Below are 24,986 nucleotides of genomic sequence, written 5' to 3' on the forward strand. Positions count from 1 at the left end.
AAAAAAACTGACTTCCTTCAGATTGATTCTTGTCTCTGCGGTAGCTTCAATTTGATATTACGACGACTGACAATTTATTTTTTCCAAAATTACCAAGAAAGTGTTCGACATATTCCAACATATGGACGCAGGAGATGTGTGTTCACATCAGGTATTTCGAATAATGCAAAAATAACAAAATATAATTTCTCTCTCTTTCTTTTTTTAACAGCATGTTTACATGGTAACATTAATTTGATAATGCAGCGGTTGATAGTAAAAATAGCTTGTCTGTACAGCAGCATAAATTTTGGTCGAATTAGTCCCGTCACAACATTGTCAGGATTTTTTTTTTTTTTTTTTGCCATAGCATGAATTTATTCATTCATCTTCCTAACCGCTTGATCCTCACTAGGGTCGCGGGGGGTGCTGGAGCCTATCCCAGCTGTCTCCGGGCAGTAGGCGGGGGACACCCTGAATCGGTTGCCAGCCAATCGCAGGGCACACAGAAACGAACAACCATTCGCACTCACACTCACACCTAGGGACAATTTAGAGTGTTCAATCAGCCCGCCATGCATATTTTTGGAATGTGGGAGGAAACCGGAGCACCCGGAGAAAACCCACGCAGGCCCGGGGAGAACATGCAAACTCCACACAGGGAGGCCGGAGCTGGAATGGAATCGAACCCGGTACCTCTGCACTGTGAAGCCGACGTGCTAACCACTGTACTACCGGGCCGCCCCTAGCATGAATTTACTGTTGCTTTAATATTGTTTTCATTATTCCCAATCTCAATTTGTCCAGGATTGATTTTTTTTTTTTACATTGCGCCTCAAGGGTTTTTACCTGTCTAAGAATATTTAAAGTTGGAAACGTTCAATGGTGATGAATAGGAATGACATTGACCAGGTAGGAAAAAAAAATCACAAGTCATCTAAAAACAAACAAACAAAAAAGAAACTACTCAACATTTATCCTTTTTTTTTTTTTTTTTGCACGTGTTTTCATGGATAATCCCAAATTTTACATTCCCACAGAGATCAAGCTGGCTCTTTCCAAATTTCCTTTCCTCATTTTTCCTTTGCGCATCAATCCTTTCCAAATAATCACCAAACAATGTGTCCTCTTTTTCAGACATGTCCTTCTAGTCACGAGGGCATCTCTGATCAATGGTTGTGACACTGACGGATCAGACTATTAGCGGTTGGAGTCAAGACTATAAAAGTAGGGCAAAAAAAAAAAAAAAAAGGCATTTCAAACACCGTTGTGATGAAATGCATTGATTTTGAACTTCAGCCCTGACGGAGATCATTCAGAACTTGACATGTTGCCTCCAGATGGGCGGGCGCAAATGAAAACAAATGCAGACGCAAAAGATCAATGGGCAAACCGTCTCCCTCTTGCCTTCTGGCTGCTTGGATGGGTGTAACTCTTGTCCATTATATTGTTCCCGAGCATCGATCCGCAGGAACATGGACTGTTTATGACTAACATGACTTTCAATAAAATCAGACCACGAGCCGTGCAGACCTCCACTAATGCCTCGTTGCGGCGGCCATGCTTTCCCGTCCTCTCGTTTGAAAGTCAGCGACTGGCCTGCTCGGCTTCTTAAGTCCTTTGGAATCCAGTGCCGAGTACAGACAAATTCCCCCCTTTCCCCTTTTCTTTCTCTTAATTCCTCGCGCGGCCGCTCCTGGAATTAAATCATTTTCATATTAAACTTGCGAGGGGCATCCGCCGCGCTGCTGCTCATGCCAGCGTCCGACTTGCGCGGCACATACTCGATCTCGATGTTGTGCTTTGTGTTGCCTTTGCCTCTGCTCCAGAGGAAGAGCAGCACCAGGCAGAACAAGACCACTCCCAGAAAGGAAATGAAGCCCATGGTGGTCGCGATGATCAAGGTCTTTATGTCGAACGGGAAAGGGACGTTGGCTCGCGTGTCGTTGGCGCCCGTTTCTGCGGGCTGGTTGGAGATGAAAGCAAAAGTCTTGTTGGGCTGGAAGGGCCAATCGGGCGAATAGCTGTGAATGTGCAGGTGAGCCAGGGACGTGTCATTGCCGCCCGCGTTGCTAGCGATACAGACGTACGTTCCGTTGTCCTGAATCTGAGCGTAGCGCACCTCGAGCGTACCGTCCGGCAACACGGAGATCCTTCCGATTGTTTTGGTGGTGATGAACTTCTTCTGCGGGGACAGCCACATGATCGCCGGGACCGGGTCGCCGTCCGCCTCGCAAGCGAAGTGAACGATAGCGCCCTCGTCGACAAACTGTCGCTGCGGCTTGCGGTCCCTGATCCTGGACTTGCGGCAGGTGAAGTAGTTGGGCTGCAGGACGTCCGGGAAGTCCTTGAACTCTTTGCCTTGGACAAATTCGGGGGAGGCGCAGGTGGGCTGCTGCCGGTTGAAGTTGAGTCGCCAGCGCCGTCGGAAAACCCACAACATGCGACAGTCGCAGGCCAGGGGGTTGTCGTACAAGGCCAGGGTCTCCAAGTTGCCCACCGAATGGAACGCGGATTCCTCCAAAGTGGTCAGGGAGTTCCCCGAAACGTTGAGAATCTTCAGGTAGTTGAGACCGCGGAAAGAGTAGGGCTCAATCACGGCGAGTCGCCCCCCCACGAGGTGGAACTCCTGAAGGCGCAGCAGATCGTGGAGCTTATTCCCGTCAATGGTATGGATCGGGTTGTAGGAAAGATTGAGAAAGCGCAGGTAGACCAAGTGCCGGAGGGCAACGTAAGGAATGGTGGTCAGGTTGGCGTTTGCGACGGTCAGAGAGGTCAGGTTTAATCCATACAAGCAATTTGGGGTCATTGTATCCAAATACGGCCAATTGGCGATCTCCAGCACTTTGAGCCGAAAGAGACGTTTAAAGGAATAATCCCGTACCGCATTGATGTTGAGGTGCCGCAGCCTGAGCGTGATCAGACTGTGCAGGTGGGTGAAGGCCTCTGTTGGCACAGAGGACAGGTTGCACTTCTCCAGACTCAAGTGCTCCAGGCTACTCAGTCCGTGAAAAGCCCGGTGGGAGATGAAAACCAGGTCGTTGTCGCCCACCTCCAAAGAGCGTAGGTTGTACAAATCCTGGAACATATAGTCCAGCAGAATGACGATCTTGTTCTCGCTGATGTCCAGCTGAGTGAGATTGCTCAGGCCCGTGAAGACCCCGAGCTGGATCAGCTTTAGCTTGTTGCTACGGAGCCCGAGTGTCCGCAAGCCGAAAAGGTTGTTGAACGCGCCGGGTTCGATGGTGGAGATGGTGTTCTCGCTCAGTTCCAGGTGCTCCAGGTTGGCAAAGTTGGCAAACTCGTCGGGGTTGATGGTTCTTATGCGGTTCTTGCTGAGATCCAGCAGCCGAGTTTCCGCGGCGATTCCCTCGGGAACCGTCATGAGCTTCTTGCGGTGGCACAGCACGGAGCGCTCCGCGACGTTGCACTCGCAGCGGGATGGGCAGCCGGTGGTGGAGCCGGACAGCACGGTGCCCAGCATCAGGATCAGAATGGGCTGCCAGCACGTTGCCAGGAAGCTGTGCCTGGTCGCTTCCCGAGCCGCCATCGTACCGGTTACCTGCGGGAACGAGCAAACAAACCGCGGCGGGGCGTTAGAAAATCACTAGCGGTGACGGACAGATGGAAGCGGTCGAAACAGCGGACTTGTAACAAAAATCATTTACATTAAAGGGTGGCGGGGCATGCTGGAGCCTTTCCCAGCTGTCTTTGGGCAGTAGGCGGGGGGCACCCTGAACCGGTCGCCAGCCAATCGCAGGGCACACAGAGACCGACAATCATCCACGCTCACACTCACACCTACGGACAATTTTAAAGTGTTCAGTCAGCCTGCCACGCATGTTTTTGGAATGTGGGAGGAAACCGGAGCACCCGGAGAAAACCCACGCAGGCCCGGGGAGAACATGCAAATTCCACACAGGGAGGCCAGAGCCGGAATCGAACCCTGCACCTCTGCACTGTGAGGTTGACGCTATTCCAATAAATATATCGGAAAGGATCAATTGATGCTGCGCCGCTGCTGCCAAAAACTCGACAGTAAGATGTGGAAGCGCGCGATGGTTCGTGTCCCGCACTGAACTTCAAAACCAAAAGCCAAACATTGCCGGCAAGCCGCTGTTCTTGCCGCTTTTCTTCAAAGCGCAATGTAGGCAGTGCGGCTCGCGGGTGATCAATTGGCGACTGCCAGCACGCTTATAAGTAGGACATTTTTCAATCCGCAATCCAATTCTCACTTGGGCACGTCAAGGGTTTTTCCACTTCCGACGTCAAGTATCAAGCTAATTTGACTCCGGCAGAAAAAACAACAACAAAAAACGGAGAGACACTGGCCCTAAACAAAGATCTGCTTTGTGCAGTAGTTGCTTTCGCTGACAGTTGACCTGTGCCATCCATTCAGAGAATACACCCCCCTACCCCCCGCCCTCCAACGCCACACTGAAATGAAGCCATATGCTCACGTACTCCCCCGGCTGCAATTAAAACTTGGCGAAATTACCACCAGGTGCGTTCGAACAACGACGGTAATACAGCGCAATCTGGTAGCGAACTCATAAGGACCCTAACGATGATTGTGTCATCATTTCGAGAGCATCTGAAGGACTTTCCGCCATAATTAATCTTGGGCAAAATTATGAGGGCTACACGAAAAAAGAACTCAGCAAATGTTTCCAGATCATAATTGGGATTGTTGAATACTTTTAAAAATGCAGCCTGCGTGCCAGTTTGACTTGCAGTAAGCCCACTGGGGGGGGGGCGTTTGCAACCGTTCGTTCGAGGTTGCAAACGGTTCACCAAACATTCGCCCGTACTTTTCTTGTCGCGAGATCATTTTAAAAGGGAATTTGGAACAAAACTTTCTCGCCACAAGAAGAAACACAAACTGTCGGTAAATGCCTGCTGAGACTCGGGCGCACGAACCCCGACGAGAAAGCCGCATTCGCTACATTCGCAGACACTCGCAAATGTTTGCCCGCAAAGATCGTAGTTGTGCTTGCATTTAAGCCCCTCCCACTGATGGGTAAACATTTCCAAAAGTTGGCGGTGGTTGAAAAATGCACGAGGTCGCAAATGTTTGCAAAACATTTAAATGTTCGCCGGACGTTCCCCAACAGTTTTAGTGTTTTCTCATTGCTGCAAGGGGATTTTTGAGTTCCCCCCCCCCCCCCCCCCCCCCCCCACAGACACACAAAAGTCTCGACAACCAAATTTAAACCAGCTGTACTCAACAGGGCGGCCCGGTAGTCCAGTGGTTAGCACGTCGGCTTCACAGTGCAGAGGTACCGGGTTCGATTCCAGCTCCGGCCTCCCTGTGTGGAGTTTGCATGTTCTCCCCGGGCCTGCGTGGGTTTTCTCCGGGTGCTCCGGTTTCCTCCCACATCCCAAAAACATGCATGGCAGGCTGATTGAACACTCTAAATTGTCCCTAGGTGTGAGTGTGAGCGTGGTTGTTTGTCTCCCTAGAGAGGATCACGCGGCTCGGAAGATGAATGAATGAATGAATGTACTCAACAGTTTGTTGGACCTAGTGAGAGAGACAGAGACGAAGGCAGAGAGAAAGGAAGAGAGAGAGAGAGAGAGTCCAAATTGGAGTCCGAGGCATTGCTTCAATTACCTTCAATGTTTCTTTTGTTATCATTCTGCATGTCTAAGTTAATGAAAAAAAAAAAAACCTCCAAGGACGTTAGTCTATCGTCAGTCCTCTCGTCAGATGCGGTGCACCAAACTAGCAGACTGTTGGGACGCTAGCGAGTTAATTACCAGGTTGTTGCTACCAACCGCGAAGAACTTCAACCACAAGACGGATGAGCACGCCGGTCCCGTCGACACCTTCTAGTTCATCTTTCGCCCTCTGAGGTCAACGGTGAACACGAGACATCGGACGATAGCATCTTTAATCAAGACCACCCAGATGATGATATAACCAACAGCCTTGCGGCCCACGCCATCATTTTTCTTCTCTAAGCCGTATCGATCGGAGCTCCGTTGGACGCGTCGCCGGGAAAGGGGGTCTCGCGAGAGGGAGTGGCCTGAACGCCAGCTCGTCTCTCGTATGGCTTTGGCGTGCTGCGTGCGAGTCAATGAGATGCCATTACGCCGGACGTGATTACCACTGACACTCCATCGGGCTGATGATACCATTATAATCCCCCCCCCCCCCCCCTCACCCCCGTTAGTAAAGCTCCGCGTTTGCTTATTCGGCAGGTCACGTTCCTTCACGCGGATGTTCACGAGATCCAAAAAACGCGACGAGCCCCGGGGCCAGCTCGCCCTCCGTTTTAATTGAATGATTTATGGCTATCGCTCGCTCGCAGGCACGTCCTTTGAATGAATGAATCAACTTCTCCATTCAAATCAAGGCTCCATGAGAATTCTAGCCTATTAATTATGGTGAAATGAGAGGGGATGGGGGCCGGGGGGATGGGGGGGGTCGCTCTCAAAGGGAAGGATACGGTTGACGGACAGTCAGACAGCAGTAGTCATACAAGCCAAGGCCCACTGGGCCAAGACCACTTCAAAATCACATCACTGATGAGCAAAGATTAATTAGTTGGACAGTGATGCTTTGCTTAAGCTACTGCAGCTCGTTTTTAGCTTCAGTCCGCTGAGGTTTTTGTGGTCCCAGTAGATTTACTGGAGTTTCACAATGGCAGGACTTTTCTTTTATCCATCCATCCATTTTCTGATCCACTTTTTCCTCACAGGGGTGGCGGGAGGGGTTGGGGGGTGGGGGTGCCGGAGCCTATCCCAGCCGTCTTCGGGCAGTAGGCGGGGGGACCCCCTGAACCGGTTGCCAGCCAATCGCAGGGCACACAAAGACGAACAACCTCCCACGCTCACACTCACACCTAGGGACAATTTGGAGTGTTTAATCAGCCTGCCACGCATGTTTTTGGAATGTGGGAGGAAACCGGAGCACCCGGAAATAACCCACGCAGGCACGGGGAGAACATGCAAACTCCACACAGGAAGGCCCAACCCGGGGTCGAACCCATGAACTCTGCACTGTGTGTCACGTTGCGTGGTGGTGGTGGTGGTGGACCCCAAAAAGCAGGCAAGAGGGAGGAGCAGGGTGTACTTGACAAATTGTATTAAAACATAGAGAAAACTAAATCCAAAACAAACAAAGTCCAACGTATCAAACAAAAATCATGACTGAATCTAAAACATAACAGTGACCAAAACATGACTGAAACAAACCTGACAGAAGCAAACAATGAGTGAGTCCTTTTATACTACTAATAACATAACAACCAAATCTTTTATCCTGGACTTAAATTATCCTCGGAAGAGGATAGTTCGAGCGTGTTTTTTTTTTCCCTCTCCCTACCCGGCATTTTTTCTTTCTGAATTCCCATTGCGGGACAAATAAAGGATATCTTAATCTTAATTTTTCACAACCCCGATTTGTTCAGTGGCTATGTCAGCGCTGTTGGACAGTTGCCGTTGGTGCGGCTGGATGCATGGCCGCTGAAGTTGAGGATGAGGAGAGAGGAGCGTTGGCGAAGAGCGCCGATGCGTATTTGGAACCGTGAGTCGCCGCTTGGAATTGAAACGGATTTCCATGGGACAGGAGAATTGAACCAATCTCTTTTTTCGTCAATGGATGCTACAGCTTCTTGTTGACTTTGAAACTTAGCTTGTAGCCGACGTGTGCACATTTTGACCATGACGTCTCTGATCCACTGGTTAAAGGACACTTTGATTCTCTCCTCTTTCATCTCAAACTGCTTCAAACAACAAAGCGTGTGATGGAAAAAGTGGTTAGGACTGCACGACTGTCCATGTTTTATGTTTTATGTTATGTGTTGTGTTTATTATTTTACTTTATGTTAACTGTTTTGTAAAGCGCTATATAAATCAGCATGTATTGTATTGTATTGTATTGTATTGTATTGTATTGTATTGTATTGTATTGTATTGTATTAATCTTAATCTTAAAAGGTGTGCAGCTGCAGGGGGAGCCCTACAGTGCCACCTGTTGGTCACAAACAGAATCATGACACTGTGAGGTCGGCGCGCTAACCACTGGACCACCCTCCGAATTTTCAATTATTGGAAAAAAAAAAAAATTATGGTTCTCAAAAACATTACTCAGTGAATATCCGTTTTTTTTTTTTGAGTGGCTGGATTAAATGGTGAAGCGACCTGACGTCAAACAGATTTCACGCGTCCGCTGTTGGACTTTCTTCCCGCTTTGTGTAATTGCCTTCTGTAATTAAAGTGCTCGTGCGGGCTTCTCAAAGACATCAACCGGGTGGGGGCTAAGCTGTAGTCTACCTGACACAACACATTAGTCCAGAGCTGCGCTCACCGCCGTCATGAATACCTGTAAGCTTCGGGGAAAATCTCCCGCCATGATGCTGACGCTGTGTTGCAGGACAAAGCGTTAAAAGCCTCTCAAGCTCATTCTTTTCCAAAAGCGCTTAGTCGGCTGCTTGAATGGACTCACCTGTGTTTACTTTGATTATTTATTTAGACACCCTTATGCCAAGCACAGACACTCGGATGAGGACCAACGGCATCCATGCATAGTCGATGGCTTTCATCCTTTTCTGTGTGGCGGGCAAACTGGAGCTGATCCAAAGTGACTTTGGGGGCCTTTTGTTTTTTGGTACACCTAAAACCAAAATGTTCTCACTAGGGTCGCGGGAGCCTATCCCAGCTGTCTCCGGGTAGTAGGCGGGGGACACCCTGAATTGGTTGCCAGCCAATCGCAGGGCACACATAGACGAACAACCATCCACGCTCACACTCACACCTAGGGACAATTCAGAGTGTTCAATTAGCCTGCCATGCATATTTTTGGAATGTGGGAGGAAACCGGAGCACCCGGAGAAAACCCACGCAGGCCCGGGGAGAACATGCAAACTCCACACAGGGAGGCCGGAGCTGGAATCGAACCTGGTACCTCTGCACTGTGAAGCCGACGTGCTAACCACTGGACTACCAGGCCGCCAAAAACCAAAATGTTGCTTTTTTAAAATTTTTGGTCTGTTTTGTCTCGTCTTTCCATGTCTGTCTCGTCTTTGTGTCCGGACTCGTGTTGCGCAATCTGCTCCCTCAACCATTTGGGTTTTGTCCAGGTCTTTCTTGTTGCCTTGGATTTCACTTTGCTGGTTTTTTCTTTTGGTCTTTGTCACTTCGTTGTTTGTGTGAGCTGTCCAAGATCCAAACACCTTGTCTGTTTTTTGCTCTTTTGGAAAAATAAACAGCCCTGACAATATGCCTGCAAACAGCGGCGGCCCCGGGGGTTTAATTTACTCAATAGTGAATGGAAAGCCTCTCAGGTTGGAAAACCAATCTGCAAAAATGGATTAATGTTAATATTGGAACAATATTAATGGCCTGCATCAACAAACGTCAAATGCCACCGGATCACGAACGTGGACGTACACGACGTTGTGGAGTGAGCATGTCAGAATCGACAACTAATTGACATTTAGGATGAATTACCTTGACTCGAATTATTCAAAGAAACACCTTTCTGCCACTGGCAATAAAAATCGAGCATTACCGCAGCGGAGGGAGAAAATGTGTTCTTTTAACGCACAGTAAAAAGGAAATTTTGTCTATCGCCCGTCAACCAAGCCAGTTCACTTTCACGCTGCTTTAATATGGCTTTGCCCTGCTGAATTCCAAGAGCAAAAAAAAAAAAAAAAGTTGACCCCTGGTATCGTCGGGTGGCTAAAGCTGGCTGCCTGGTGGGGTGGCTGACTGCGGGCGGGCCTGTGAAATGGCAGGGCTTAAACGTAAGCTGAGGCCCGACAGATGGACGCCGAAGCCCTAATCCTTGGAAAGAAGCCGGTTGGTGCAACAAGGTGCAGAATTCCAACAGCGGCCAGCTGTTGTCCTGAAAACAACGACGTGCGCCCTCGTGCCAGTCAGCATGTTGGCCTGAACTTCACCTCGCAACGGGCTTGACTTCCAGTGCAGGTGCAGGTGCAGGTGCTCGGCTTGCTCATGCCGATTGCCTTCAAATGCCTCTTTGGAGGCTTGGAGGCAAGCATATTTGCATCGCACAGTTCAAAGCGCTTTGCATAAAATGATAAAATAATTCCGGAAAGAGTCAAGTCAAGTCAACAGTATTTCAAACAGCCATCGCTGCATACAAAGAGCTGTACAAGGAGCAATTTAACATGCACAATAAACAGTAAAACAAATCGGTAATAAAGGCGGTAGAAAGCACCAGACAGTAAAATCAAGAACAAATATAAGTCAGGTCGGCCTGGTAGTCCAGTGGTTAAGACGTCTGCTTCACAGTGCAGAGGTACCGGGTTCGATTCCAGCTCCGGCCTCCCTGTGTGGAGTTTGCATGTTCTCCCCGGGCCTGCGTGGGTTTTCTCCGGGTGCTCCGGTTTCCTCCCACATTCCAAAAACATGCGTGGCAGGCTGATTGAACACTCTAAATTGTCCCCAGGTGTGAGTGTGAGTGCGAATGGTTGTTCGTTTCTATGTGCCCTGCGAATGGCTGGCAACCGATTCAGGGTGTCCCCCGCCTACTGCCCGAAGACAGCTGGGATAGGCTCCAGCACCCCCCGTGACCCTAGTGAGGATCAAGCGGCTCGGAAGATGAATGAATGAAAAAAAATCTAAGTCATGCAAAACAAAATATTCAGACATTGGGGAAAAAAATCATAATGGAATCATCAAAAGTAATTAGATTGTTAAAACCAAGTGTCAATTCAACCTCGGGGGTCCGGTTGCTTCATAGGGCGCCGCGTCTTGCATCCACTGCAAGGTGCTTGATAGATTTTTTTTTTTGAGAGCAGTAGAGACACCATTCCCGTAATTTAGTCTACTGAAAATAAAAGCACGAAGAAGGGATTTTTTTTAAAAAATTGAGACCAGTAAAGACACAATTACAGTAATGGAGTCTACTGAAAATAAAAGTACAAAGACATTTTTCTGTGGTGGGATGTTTTTTTTTAGGAGCTAACAGGCTACTTTAGTGATAGCTTTGAAGTGGTTGTTCACAATTAATAATGTCACCAAAAGATTTCTGGCTTGTTTTGACATGGACTCAAAGTGATTTTGAACCTTTCATCACTTTTGTGTTGAAGAAATACGGTGACAATTGATGGTTACGGTTTCTTAACCAGAAGTCTTTGCTCAATTGTGAAACCCTAACAGTTGACCTTTGACATGCAGATCGATGGAAGGAAAAAAAAAAAACCCCATCAAAATCAGTGTTGTTACAATTGAATCGTCGTAGGCTATGGCTAACGATAATGTTGGCGCCAGCTTTTTGCGTTTAATGCACGGTGCTTTGTTGAGACAGAATATTGAATCCAGTGGCTAGTGAGTGCGTGTCTCCAGGCTGTAGCGTTTACAGCTGTGACTGCAGCTAAACTGGCACTAACATGCAAACACGGCCTCTTAGACTCATAAATAATTGAGATTTTAGATCAGCTACGTAGGGTGACGGCGACAGTACCGGGCGGCCGAGGGCGCATCTTGATTTTAATTGTGACTGACATGAGAGTCTGGCCACGAAAAAAGTCCTTTTCCGCGGCTCGCAGGAAGCCTCGGAAAAAACGAGTTCACGGAGAGGTGACAGAAAGCGCGAGTGGAGCAGAAAAGACAGCGAGAATGAGGCTACCTCTTATCTTGCGCCAGGTCTAATTTCAAATCAATACCATTCGTACTTATTCTATAGACAGCGATAAACAAGGCGCAGCAGCCCCAACGCAGCCACTTGTTTTTTTTATGATGCCATCATTTTGTCACGATTGTGTTCCTACGCCACCAAGATAAAAAAAACAACAACAACAAAAAAAACGGGCGGAGCGAGGGGGGCAACATATGAAGAGGCTAACGCGGCTCATTGAAGGAGACAGATAACCATTCGCACCTACTGGCCATTTACAAGATCCAATTAACTTAATCTGCATGTATTAGGTCAGTGGGAGTAAGCCAGAGGGCACACAGGCGAGCGTAATCACATGCTTGCCTCCGCATCGCAACCGGGTTTTAACTGGCACTCGCAATCTATCGTCGGAAAGTGGCAAGGGAAGATGTCATGTCAACATACCGAAAAAAAACATACTTTAGTTTCATTAAAAGAGCAAATCCCCCAAATGTGGGCAATAAAAGGCTCAAATTATGAATTCTGAAAACTTCTTTGATGTCAAATCAGCGGTGCCTTGAGATATGAGTTGAATTTATTCCATGACGAAGCTCAGAAGTCAAAACAATCTCATCTCAAATCGTTTTTTCCCATTGAAATGAATGAAGATGACGTTAATCCGTTCCAGTCCCCCCCCCTCCCGCCAAAAATTGTGTTCAACCAGTTGCTTAAACCAAAATGTTGATGCATGCGAAGCGTTAGCAATAAGCTTGCGGACCGAACTAGCTATGTGTAGGCTTTAATTTTCTCTTGTTTTTAGGTTTAGTTTGATCAAAGGCATCAACTGGGAGTGGCAAGAAAACACTCCCAGGAAAATAAAAACACCTTAAAAAAAACAAAACTTGAAGGCTTGTATCTTAAAAGTCGTTAATTGAGTGACTCTCATCTCAAAGCACCATTGTACGCATAACCGAGTATTCAAACGCTTTGCTGTGACATGCACTGACGACGGCGTTTTTTGTTTTAGTTTTTTTTTTTGCTGTTATGTTCTTTTCTACCGGGCGCGTTTGCTTTTTAAAACAACAAAATCCACAAGGTTGTGATAAAGAACCAGCAGGAAATCCTCACTGATGGTCTGCACAGGGAGGACAACGCAGGCATATGTCCCAGATTTTTTGGGGGGTGGTGGGGGGGGGGGGGGGGGTTATCGTGCCACGATAGAAGGAACACACTCAGCGAGCGCTGCCGTTTGATTTGTTTTTATTCCGACGTATTAAATCTTCCCTAAAAGACAGCCCGGGGGGGGGGGGGGGGGGGGGGGGTTCAATGATCCGACATTATTCCGACGCAAACGGGGACGCGACGCCATTGAACACATTCAAGGACCGATCAAGCCCAGCAGTCTCCCGAGGCAGCCCGCCCATGAAGACCGTCGCCGTTTCACCATCGATCAAAAACCGGCAACGCGACTACTTTGCGCAGCTCCACCTTGAACACCCCCCCCCCCCCCAACCCCCAAAGGTGAACCTCCCTCCTCGAGCGCCAGCGAAGAATTTCCTGCATTTAAAAGCGAGCGCCTGTGTGACGACAGCACCTCCAAACGCAACCGGGAGAAATGATTTCGACTCTGGGCTAAGACAACCCCCCCCCCCCCCCCAAAACAACCAAACAAAAAAAGACACATCAAGAGAATAATATTTAAAAAAAAAAAAAAAGAAAATAAGAGTATTTTCTCCCAAACACATCTTGATTTATGAGCCTGAAAAGGCAGCGCGTTGTATCAAAGTGCCACGGCAAAGTCATTTCAATTTGCTGCTTCACAATTTATCTCCTCGGATAGGAATGGGCTCATGAACAAAAGCAGTTTCCTAAGCGCCGGGGGGACGTTTAAGAAGAGCACATAAGCCCGCTGAAGCGCTCTGATAGATGACGTTCCCGCGCCGCGACAAAACAAAACGTGCTCGCTGCCGTTGCAGCGTGAAAACGAATTGGGAGAACATATTTACCCTCTCGCGGGCCGCGTCATGCGGGGCTCTCAAATGGGGAAATACCACTCTGGAGCTCGGCAATATGGATCAGCTGACTGCCAATGTGAGCAGGAAAGGTTGGTCAACGAATTGGACTTTTTTTTTTTTTGGTGTTGATCAAGTTAGCAAGCGATGACACGATGCGAGCCAAAAAAAAAAATACTGCCCTGTAACTTTTCGCAGGTGACAATAGTGACTTGATGATGTCATTTCTTAATTGCACCATCACTTAGCAACACTCAGTTAGCAACAACGACGCGCGTAATACGATGCAAATTAAATTAGATGAATCGGCGTCAGGCGCTATTGACGAAAGTTTTTTTGAAATGCTTCATTTTAGGACATTTTTTAAAATCGTTTTAGTGTTAGTTTGAGTTTTTTTTTTTTTTTTTTTTAGATATATTTGAGTATTTGCTGAGTGCAACGCAAATAGAACAACAAAAAAGGTCACAGGGTGTTAAGAGCGAGTAAACAACAATTCTCAAGCAACTCTTTTTTGCAACTTCTGTGCGGACGAACAACAAAACTGTAATAAAAAAAACATTTAAAATGAACAGTTATTTGACGATGAAAATAAAGGACATTGTCGCTTCAACTGGAGTCATTTGAGTTGGTTGTATTCACGTAAGAAGTTGGGTTTTTTTTTCGTATTTTTGTTTGAGTTATTTCGTTAGATTTCGTGAACTGTAATCACCTTGGCTGCAACGTCACTGAAAACGTCAGAAGATTTCTTAAAAGTGCAACTGCAATTAAATGGCAGGCTCCGGGTTTGCTGTCGGGCTATTTCAATGTTTCTCATTGCACGGTAAATAACTTTTGGTCTCACTCTCCTGTGGATTGCGCGCACTGCGGTTAAACATTTGACCTCGAGATGGTTGCACGCTTAGTTACTTTGAGACGGTGTCAATTTAAACGAAGAACGAAACCAGAAGTCCGAATCAGATGCCCAAGCCACCTCATCTGGCTCCTCTCGATGTGGAGGAGAAGCGGCTCGACTCGGAGCCCCTCCCGGATGACTGAGCTTCTCACCTTATCTCTAAGGGAGAGCCCGGAAACCCTGCGGAGAAAACTCATTTCAGCCGCTTGTATCCGGGATCTCGTTCTTTCGGTCACGACCCATAGCTCGTGACCATAGGTGAGGGTTGGGACGTAGCTCGACCGGTAAATTGAGAGCTTCGCCCTTTGGCTCAGCTCCTTCTTCACCACGACAGACCGATACAACGTCCGCATCACAGCAGACGCTGCACCGATCCGCCTGTCGATCTCCCGCTCCCTCCTACCCCCACTCGTGAACAAGACCCCAAGATAGATCTCCTCCCCGACTCAGATGCCCAAGCCGATGAGGTGGCTTGGGCATCTGATTCGGATGCCTCCTGAGCGCCTCCCCGGTGAGGTGTTCCGGTCATGTCCCACCGGGAGGAGACCCCGAGGAAGACCCAGGACACGCTGGAGAGACTATGTCACCCAGCTTGCCTGGGAACGACTCGGGATCCCCGGGGAGAGCTGGAAGAAGTAGCTAGGGAGAGGGAAGTCTGGGCTTCTCTGCTAAAGCTGTTGCCCCCGCGACCCGGCCCCGGATAAGCGGCAGATGATGGATGGATGGATGGACAAAACCAGAAGTCCAGCACAAGGCAAGTCTTTTTGGAAAATTACGCAGATGTTATCCACTGTAATCCTGCTTTTTATACCTACCCGAAAAGCAACGTCTGGAGCTTCATTTTATCCACGGACATAATTATTGATGTATGTTGTGAGAAAAAAAAATCTGTACGACAGCTAAATTTTTTTGGTTATCCGTTGCTCTTTGACACGTAATAAATTGACGTGATGCGATTAAACGTATTTGTATTATTTTTAGTCTCTTTAAAGAACTGAAAAAAAAATTAGCGCAGCAAAATTTTCCTGATGACGGTGATTCCGATAAGGCACCCCACGGTGATGTCGATCCCGTTGTGCCCCCCCCCTCACATATTTTTTCAAATTCAATGCTCCAATGACGACGTCTTTACAGGCCGCTATCGACGTCCCTCATCAAACGGCCCGACGTTTATTGAAGCGGGTTTTGAAGCGACGCGCCTCCAAATGAATTGGAGTACGGCATCGATATGGCCCCTTAATTGAAGCGCTCGCATTTGTTTATCCCATGAGCAGTTTTATTTTGACAAGTCTGAAAATGAGCTGCCGCCCGAGAGAGTCGCGCGTAACTCAAAATATACGAGCGTAACAAGGTGAAATTGAGTGATTGCTTATGTATGACCTCTGCACGGCCACCTGGACCCTCTCAAACTTCAATGGGGGGTCGGGGGGGGGTTGCGGCGCTGGAGTGGAAGTGACGGAAGCGGCAGCGATCACGGCTCGGTGTCGGGCGGGGAGGTCATAAAAGGCGAGAAAATAAAATGGCGTTTGACCTTGGCCCGACGCAGAAGCGCAAAGTCCTTTTGGAAGCGGTGAAATTTGCCCGGCGACGGTCGGCGGCGAACGCGCTTCGCCCGAGAGAAGATCAGGTGGGCGGACCGTGAGGCGATGTAACCCGTCAGAGCCGAGCAAATAATAGGCCAATATCGCAAGCGTACGTGTGGAACACGGAGGTGGCATATGGTATCGCTTTCATTCCGCATCAAGTGATTGCTCCTGATGTGAGGTAATGGGCTCCGTAAATTGCGCGAGCCGGCCGTATGGCCGCATTAAAGATCCTTGGGAGTAATCTCCCCTCCATAACACAAGCCTTCCCTCTCAAACCGAGCTACATATGCAAATGGCAAATAAATAATTCAGCCGCTCGGCATTTCCTCACATTTGGCGCCAGCCTCGTTGGCGGGAATGCGTGAAAAGTGGAGAAAATGGTGACGAGTCCCCATTTACCCGGGACGCCGCGTCAGCTTTTGATGTACTCGGAGGTATTGTCGTCGCCCGCGTCGTGCGAGATTTTGAGTAACTGTCGGCATCATGGAAACCGCGCGCATGTCGCGTGGAACCGCGGCGACACGAGTCTGACGTAAAAACTTTGGGGTTTGAAGTCAAGTGCACTTTGGCAAGCTGCTGTTGGCATTTTATTTTAAAGCAACAATCAAATCGGTCACATCGTCCGTCGGCATGAATCCGGAATATTGTCAGTTACGCTTTTTCGGAACAAGGTCCAGCTAGCTCATTACCTCTGCGTCCCGCATCCCTGACGCATCATTTTCCCGCCAGACCCAGAGTTCTAAATAACGTGTGTTTTTGGGAAGCAAGGAAATTTCTCAGTCAAAAAACAAAAAAAAAAAACGACGATAAATCTTTTTTTTTTCCAGCAACGATCGCAGTTTGACAATCGCCGCCATTGTTGTTTTGATTGAGATTGAGATTATCCCACGCGAGATTACCTAATGCGCGATTGGCGAGATCGGCCTTCACCTTGCGGAAAGCAGACGATCGCGAAGTTGTGTAACGTTAAAAAAAGCGTTGCCAACGTTTATTGCGGTGATATCACAGAGGAAGCAGCTAAAGTTGGACGGGTTTTTTTTGGCGATAATAATCTCGCATGCCTGAGTTATTTACATTTTTGCAGCATTTGTTGATAAGAAATAAACCTCTTATCAATGTATATTGTTGTTGTTTGCGCGTCATCCCGCACGCGGTCTGTCCTTCCGTCTGTCCCTTTTCAAAACGTACCTACTTCGCCGCGCCGCTGCGCGCCGCCACCGCGCCGCTCAGGCAGTGGCTCACTACGATCGTGCGGGCATCTTAGCGAAAAAATTTGTCTACCGACAAGCATTGCAATGAAATTGTTAGTTATTTAGTAGAGCTAAACATCTCTTTATTTTCGCGATAAGCAATGAAGATGAACAAAAAGTTGAACCAAGCAACAACACTTTTGTGGGCCGAAGGCCCACCTTACCAGCCTTCCGCAGGAACTAACTGATGAGCCGCACGGAGGGCGGCGAACCAGCTAGTTGTCATATAAAATTGAATAAGTAGAGCATTTCAGAATTCGAAATTGAAAAAAAATCTCTAATTGACTTTTCCGATCAGCGAGTGCCCGGGACTCGCAGGGCTCAAACTAAAATTTTCACTGAATGTCCCGTTGCCACCCGGCGAACACGACAAGACCACAAAGACGCGGCCGGCGGGTTGCCAACCTGTCAGCGGACGCGGCTCTTTTGTGGGTGCGCAAAAGACAAAAGTGCTCTCATTCCAGCAGGTATGAGCGACGGGCACGTCAGATCCAAGCGCCTCGGCCCGCTACCTTTCTGGCGTTCTTAATGAGGTTCTCGGTCGCCGCGTATTAGCTTGCGCGGAATCCAACCGCAAAGCTGATAGAAGTCTCACGGAACTTCTCCGGGCGCCGGTGTTGACAAGGGATTTGCGGCGTCTTTGCCGTGCCGGCAGGAAGCGCGAGGGGTGACCTTGTCACGGATCCACTTGTCGCATGTGCAATACCTCCGTCGTCTTTTGTCCGAGCGCGCGATTCGGATTAGCCGGGCGGCTACGATTGGGCGCCGCCTCTCTTCTCCTCGTATCTTTACGACCTCGACTACTGGGAGCCCGAGATAGCGAGCGGCTGGATGCAAGGACGGCTTAGGCGGGTATTTTGCCTTTAATTGCCTCCATCTCCCGTGAGGCTCATTGCTTAAAAGCGCGCTGAAAACTGTTGTTGTTTTCCTCCTCATAATCTTTGATAATATGAAGGTCAGCGGGGAGAGGGTAAGGGGGGGGGGGAATTGAAAGCAGGTGGATAAGAGAGATATAGCGCCCCATGTTGTGAGCGCACGTTGCCCTTTTCGTCATCCTACGCGCCTACTTTGCTCTCCGTTCGAATTTATTGGCTTTTCAATCCATTTTTTTTCTTTTTTTTTTTGTCGTCGCTCCACCCGCCCCAGCAGATGTCAATCGTGTCATTATGTAGCGGTTTTATCGGTCTAATTAAGGCTTCATCTTTCACTCGGCGGACAGCGATTAAACTTCTCCATCTCCTCAACGGAGCTACGGCGGGTTCGGCTCGGCCCGGCCGGATCCGACGCCTCGACGGCAGGGCGCCGAGAAGCGGCGGTGGTGCTGCCACTGTTTTCGGTTGCGTTCCACTTCGAGGAGGAGGTTGACCGCAATGATGAAAGGGGGATATGTTGGTAATTGAAAAAAAAAAAAGAAAAAAATATCGAAGGGAGGCTTCCAACCTGACAAAGACAGATGATTATCCGTTTTTATCAGCGGGACCCGGGGAAAGTGGGTCAGTGCCCTCCCTCGAGCAGATCCCGCAGATGATTCTGCGGTTATCAGGACCTCGAATCTGTCATTTATAGTTGGGATGGACCGAGATTTTTTTTTTTTTTTTTTTTCAGGGCTGATAGGAGAGTGTTGATTAATACTCAAGGAGGCTGTTTGGACCTCATGTTAATTGGTAATACAAGGCAAAAATATTGGTGCTTGTTCCTCACAAGGGTCGAGGGGGGTGCTGGAGCCTATCCCAGCTGTCTTCGGGCAGTAGGCGGGGGACACCCTGAATCGGTTGCCAGCCAATCGCAGGGCACACAGAGACGAACAACCATCCACGCTCACACTCACACCCAGGGACAATTCAGAGTGTTCAATCAGCCTGCCATGCATATTTTTGGAATGTGGGAGGAAACCGGAGTACCCGGAGAAAACCCACGCAGGCCTGAGGAGAACATGCAAACTCCACACAGGGAGGCCGGAGCTGGAATCGAACCCGGTACCTCTGCACTGTGAAGCCGACGTGCTAACCACCTGACTACCGGGCCGCGCGGAAGCAAATACATGTAAAAACAAAACCCACCAAGTTTGCAAGTTTTGTCGTTCAAATTGTTGACTCGGGTTTGGGTGCGCGCTCGGGCTTAATAATCGAGTGTTTGTTTCGATTTGTGAACAATCGCGCCTCGTCGCGAAGCCAAAAGGTGTAAAATCAGGGATGGGGAAACGTGACCGACAGAAAGGGCGGGGCCACCATTTTTCACCACTTCCTCATCCGATAACTTGTGCTTTCGGCGGGTTTGTTTTTTTTCTTGAGCCGATGTTCATCACCGTATCTGTTTTTTTGTCAAGAGCATAACGGATGGGTGTTGGATGCGCGTGTCAAGGATCCCGCCTTCAGCAGGAAATGGTTGCAACCATCAAAATCGGAACACGTACTGTGATTTTTCTTTTTGCCCTTCCCAGTCCCGAGTGCTTCCGTGCATAAAAAAAATCATCATTAAAGGACGGCACCAAACTGCTGAGCAGCAAAACCACATGAAACGCAACAGCTCATGTTGTGCACTCGCCAATTTATTCATTTATTTATGTATTTTACATTTTCATTTTTCTTTTTCTAACTTTATATTATAAGACTTGATTAGGGACCCCGCGCGGCCCAGTAGTCCAGTTTTTGGAGATATTTTCTTTTTCTGTTTTTCAGTGAGGGCGGCCCGGTAGTCCAGTGGTTAGCACGTCGGCTTCACAGTGCAGAGGTACCGGGTTCGATTCCAGCTCTGGCCTCCCTGTGTGGAGTTTGCATGTTCTCCCCGGGCCTGCGTGGGTTTTCTCCGGGTGCTCCGGTTTCCTCCCACATTCCAAAAACATACGTGGCAGGCTGATTGAAGACTCTAAATCGTCCCTAGGTGTGAGTGTGAGTGCGAATCGTTGTTCGTCTATGTGTGCCCTGCGATTGGCTGGCAACCGATTCAGGGTGTCCCCCGCCTACTGCCCGGAGACGGCTGGGATGGGCTCCAGCACCCCCCGCGACCCTAGTGAGGATCAAGCGGTACGGAAGATGAATGAATGATGAATGAATGTTTTTCAGTGTGATTAAAAAAAGAAAAAAAAAGAGAAGCCATTTTGGCACTTCAGTGGACGCTGTTCCTTCCTTTATTGCTCTGCGGATTATTCCGGATCGCATCCATCATAGTTCAGTTTCACAAGAGGGCGGAAACTTTCGAAACGGCTCTCGGCGCGACACGGCGCACGCGTGAACCACGCAAACACAATCACAAACACAGAAACATGATTACCTCGCCGCAGCGGCAATCACAACTGGACGTAATGTCCTTCTATTGTATCGAGCCACGTTACAGCGAAGCGGGCCTAATAGCTCATTTTCTGCCGTACCGAGCCGAGTGCATCACGTTGATTATGAATTTTACCCCTTGTGGTGCAAAAGGTGACGGCTCACTCTTTGTAAAGAGTTGTTGATCACCGATGGGGGTTGATTAGCGCCGTGCCGGCAAATGACAAGATGCTGTCACATCTGCTCCGCTGCAAACATGCGTTTGACTGCAAACGAGCGCGACGGCAACTTCCCTTCGCACCGCCGCGCTCCAACGGCCACGAGTGATGTTTCTCCGTAAGTGGGGATGCGGCCAAACCTCTCGGATGTAGTGCTCGGGTTCCGAGTCGCGGTTCAGGGGCCGCCACTCCAAACGAGCTCTCCACGCTCCAAGTGGGCTTGTGAAGCCTCTGTTGGGAAATCATTGACGCCATTGACGCCAAGCGTGGCTCCGGAGGAGCTTCGTGCAGGTGTGCGCTCTCGGGACACGTCATTCGGTACGCCTCAAGGAGGCCGACGTTTTGGTCCATGTGCGGGTAACACTAACACGGGCAAAACTGTTTTTTTTTTCAATTTTAGTTTTTGTTATTTCCCTAATTTTGAACTCTAAAAATCTTGTGGGAAGTGAGTGCCACCATGCAGCACTCCAAAAATGGGCCGAACGATGGCTTGTATCCCTGAGGTCAGGTCACTCGCATCTGTTCAAATGTACATTAACTCTTTGTCAAATGTGGCCAAAGATCACATCCCACATCATATCCCAGCACAGGCACCGATACGTGAAAGCGCGGTCAATGTTGAAACCTGCCCGACAACAGCAGGCGATTAGTCCCAATGCTGTGCGTACCAATGTCCCCTTCGGGCGCTGTGATCAATAATCTTCAAAGAAACACCTCCCCGACCCGACCCGTGACCCATGCCCCCTATGCACAATCAACGGCTTGATTTTATTTTCATGCGTTGTCCAAGGGGGAGTGATTTATGGCAGCATTGGCATGGAAACACAACGAATTAGGGGACACCGGAGGATGGTGCTTTTCAATGAAACATTTGGAATGCTAGAGTGAACACGGTCAAGATGGCCGGAGGTGCCGTCCGTCCTTGTGCAAATATAGAGTGAAGACACATCTGTCGCGCGAGCATTTGTGGAAAACTTGCTTTGACGAAGAAGATATAAACGGAGCATGATTAATACAATTTGATGTGCCTTGAGTGTACCTCTGAAATGTCTCGAACGAGGCCCATACAAGCAGAGTATGCTAATTTGAGTTCCTCCCTCCCCCACCTGCGTTGTGCCTCTATTTCTGATTCCAGCAAGCGCTGGTCGACGCCCCTCTCAGCTACTTTGAGTGAAAGCAGGTCACAGTGGGATGCGGTTATTTATAATCTCCGCGAAGGGTTGCCATTTGATTGCTTTGGTCTCCCTGTTTACTTGATGGAGCAACAATAAACAGCAGAGTGTGGATTTCAAACAAAATTTCATCACCTACGCAAAAAACAATGACACAAAATATTTGTGCGACTTGAGAATAGAGGGCAGAATGCCGGGCTAGTGGTTAGTACCTCTGCCACGTTCCCGGTTTGAATCTCTTCCTCACAGCGTCCAAAATACATATTAAGCCTTATTTTTATAGCTAGCTAGCTACCTAGGTGGTTAGCTATTTAGCTGTATAGATGGATAGATCGATACCTATTTCCTATCTAGCTAGATAGATACCTAGCTAGCTAGCTAGATACATAGGTAGATAGATAATACCTAGCTAGCTACCTATGTGGTTAGCTATTTAGCTGTACAGATGGATAAATCGATACCTATTTCCTATCTAGCTAGATAGATACCTATCTAGCTAGCTAGCTAGCTAGATACATAGGTAGATAGATAATACCTAGCTAGCTAGCTAGCTAGCTAGCTAGATACATAGGTAGATAGATAATACCTAGCTAGCTAGCTAGATACATAGGTAGATAGATAATACCTAGCTAGCTAGCTAGATGCAGATAGCTAGCTAGGTACCATGTCTTGAAAGGCGCTTATAAATAAAATGTATTATTAATATTATTATTATTATTATTATTATTATTATTATTATTATCTAACTTCCTAAACAGAAGAAACACAAGAAATAATTATTTATCTTTCTTGGCTAAGTATGCAGAAGACAAGGAATTTGTCTGTGGTATTGTAGGCTACACGAGTATTGCGATGACGAGCAACTACGATAAACAAAGACATGACAAGTGTCGAAAGACTTTCTGTAATGTCAGGGGACGACCATTGTGCCGTCGCAGCAGCCAATGACAGCCGGGCGACAAGGTGCAGAGTCATCGTGCAGAGATAAAATGACAAAGTGGTGCACGACACTACGATGGCGGGTGGTGCAGTTGGCGCAGATCTTCGCTGCACCATTTTTAAGTGACCAGTAAGCAGGCAGTGGAGTACAACTTTAGCTGTGCAATTATGCAGAATGCCCATGAGCGCTTAAAAGTGCTGTGGAATACTGATCAACGACAATTGTTCAAGCATGTAGAGAGCTGGAGCTACAATGACCAGTGCGGTAATACTGTTCCTCAGGGGTGTGCAAAAATGCAAAGAACATCTCTCTCTCTCTCTCTCTCGCCCACTCTCTCTATAAATATAGATCAATAGATAGATATATCGATATATATAGGGGCAGAGGTGTCAAACTCATTTCTGCCGCGGGCTACATGGTACTCGGAGGGCCATTCTGACTGAGGTTCCCAGTGTGAAGTCAAATAAACGTCTGGTTGTCTCAGATTACAAACACGCGACAAATCTATGGGACTAGTTTTGAAATCGGGAACTAATCATAATGTTGAATTAGTTGTTAGATGTTTTCTAATGTTAACTTTATTTTGAAAGAGGGATTGGGAACAAAGACATGCTTGCAACATTTTTAATAGTGAAGACCATTTGCATTGTTGGTATTGAGCAAGAAACAGGATGTTTGATGCACAATATTTGTTTAAACGGGCCACACAGAATGATGAGGCGGGCCGGATCTGAACCCCGGGCCTTGAGTTTGACACGTATGTATTATGGCATATGTTCCAATATACAACATAGAACATTTTCCTCCATTGTGAATATGTCGTTGGTGTAAGACAGCGGATTGACCCTGGAATGAATTTCTCGAGTTTCTATTCCCATGACTTAGAAACATTAATATTCATGCCAAAACGTCAATTAACGGCACACTGCTGCACAGATAATGTATCCAGTAGAATGCTAATGAAGGGCGGCTATCTTTAAGACCAGATATTATTATAATTTTTTTTTTTTTTTACGGTTCGTTTCAACCAATATGAATGAATGAGGTTTCTTAAATTCATTATTTTGCAGTCCAACGCAACCATTCTAGCAGCACACAAAGAGGAAGAGAAAAAAAGATGTCCCCGCCACATGAACCTGCAATATAAATTAATAATTCAAAATGTCAGCTTTGGATTAGCGTATACAATAATTATGTTAATGCCCGCAACATCACAGGATTTTAGAGGGAAATATTGGATTCGGCGAGTCACGCCGCCGCTTTCTGCACCGATGAAGGTGAAGTGGGGGGCAAAGTGTGATTCCGTCCCGGAGCGAGCGCGGAACATCGGCTTGGAATCGACTGCTATTTGGGAGACGACGCACACGCCTGCCTCGGCGAGGAGCGTGAACTTGGGATTCGCAGAAACGATAAGGCGCAAAGCTGCAACGCTGCCGGGGGGAGACTTGACGCTACAAAGAACCCCCGCCCCTTGAGGCCAAGCGGCTTCACGCATGCGGACGTGCAGCAACTAAATGACATCCCATTGTGTCAGAAGAATAAACAAACACAAATACCATGTAGGCGTGGGTGTCATGGCGGCCGTCACCTGGGAGCTAATAAACACCTTGTTGATGCAGAAGGTGTCAAGTTGACACCCGGGATGACGCCATCTCCAAGAGCACGACAAACCGAGGCGGGGCCACTTGAACCGCTTGGCCATTTGACTGCAGGCCCCGAGAACTGTCACTTTGCGCCGGCGTCAAACATGGCTTCCAGACGCGCTCCATATTGGAAGCGTCGCTCGGCAGGTGGGGATTCGAGGAAAGGACGACGTCAGCGTGCCGCCACGTGAGGTGAAGAGGATGAGGAGGATCATTTGAATCCTCGCTCGCGGGGGTCATTTGGGTGGAACCGACTGATGAGCGGCGGCCAAGGTCGCCATCCGCGCATTTGGTTAATGCGTGCTGAGGGTACGCGGACTACAAAAGCGGATCAGGTTTCTAAAAGCAGCCCGCGGAGGCGGCCGCTATTGATCCGCAAGATTTAAGCCAAAGGTGGTGAAACAAGACTTGGCAGGGGGTATATTTGGAAGACATTATTTTGAAATGAATTCCTTGCTC

General features: G+C 48.2%; 1 protein-coding gene across 3 annotated transcripts in view; it reads right to left on the reverse strand.

Annotated features, from left to right (window-relative positions):
* Positions 1–722: 722 nt before the first annotated feature.
* The window catches only part of lingo1a (leucine rich repeat and Ig domain containing 1a), a 285,088-nt gene continuing 260,824 nt past the window's right edge, over positions 723–24,986 (reverse strand). For all 3 annotated transcript variants that reach the window (XM_052062077.1, XM_052062075.1, XM_052062076.1), the window contains one exon: positions 723–3,541. In XM_052062077.1, coding sequence (XP_051918037.1) covers positions 1,682–3,529 — 1,848 coding nt within the window. In that variant the 5' untranslated portion in view covers positions 3,530–3,541 and the 3' untranslated portion in view covers positions 723–1,681. The remainder of the gene's footprint in view (positions 3,542–24,986) is intronic.

This window comes from Hippocampus zosterae, chromosome 3 (assembly GCF_025434085.1).
Source record: "Hippocampus zosterae strain Florida chromosome 3, ASM2543408v3, whole genome shotgun sequence".
NCBI classification, from domain to species: domain Eukaryota; kingdom Metazoa; phylum Chordata; class Actinopteri; order Syngnathiformes; family Syngnathidae; genus Hippocampus; species Hippocampus zosterae.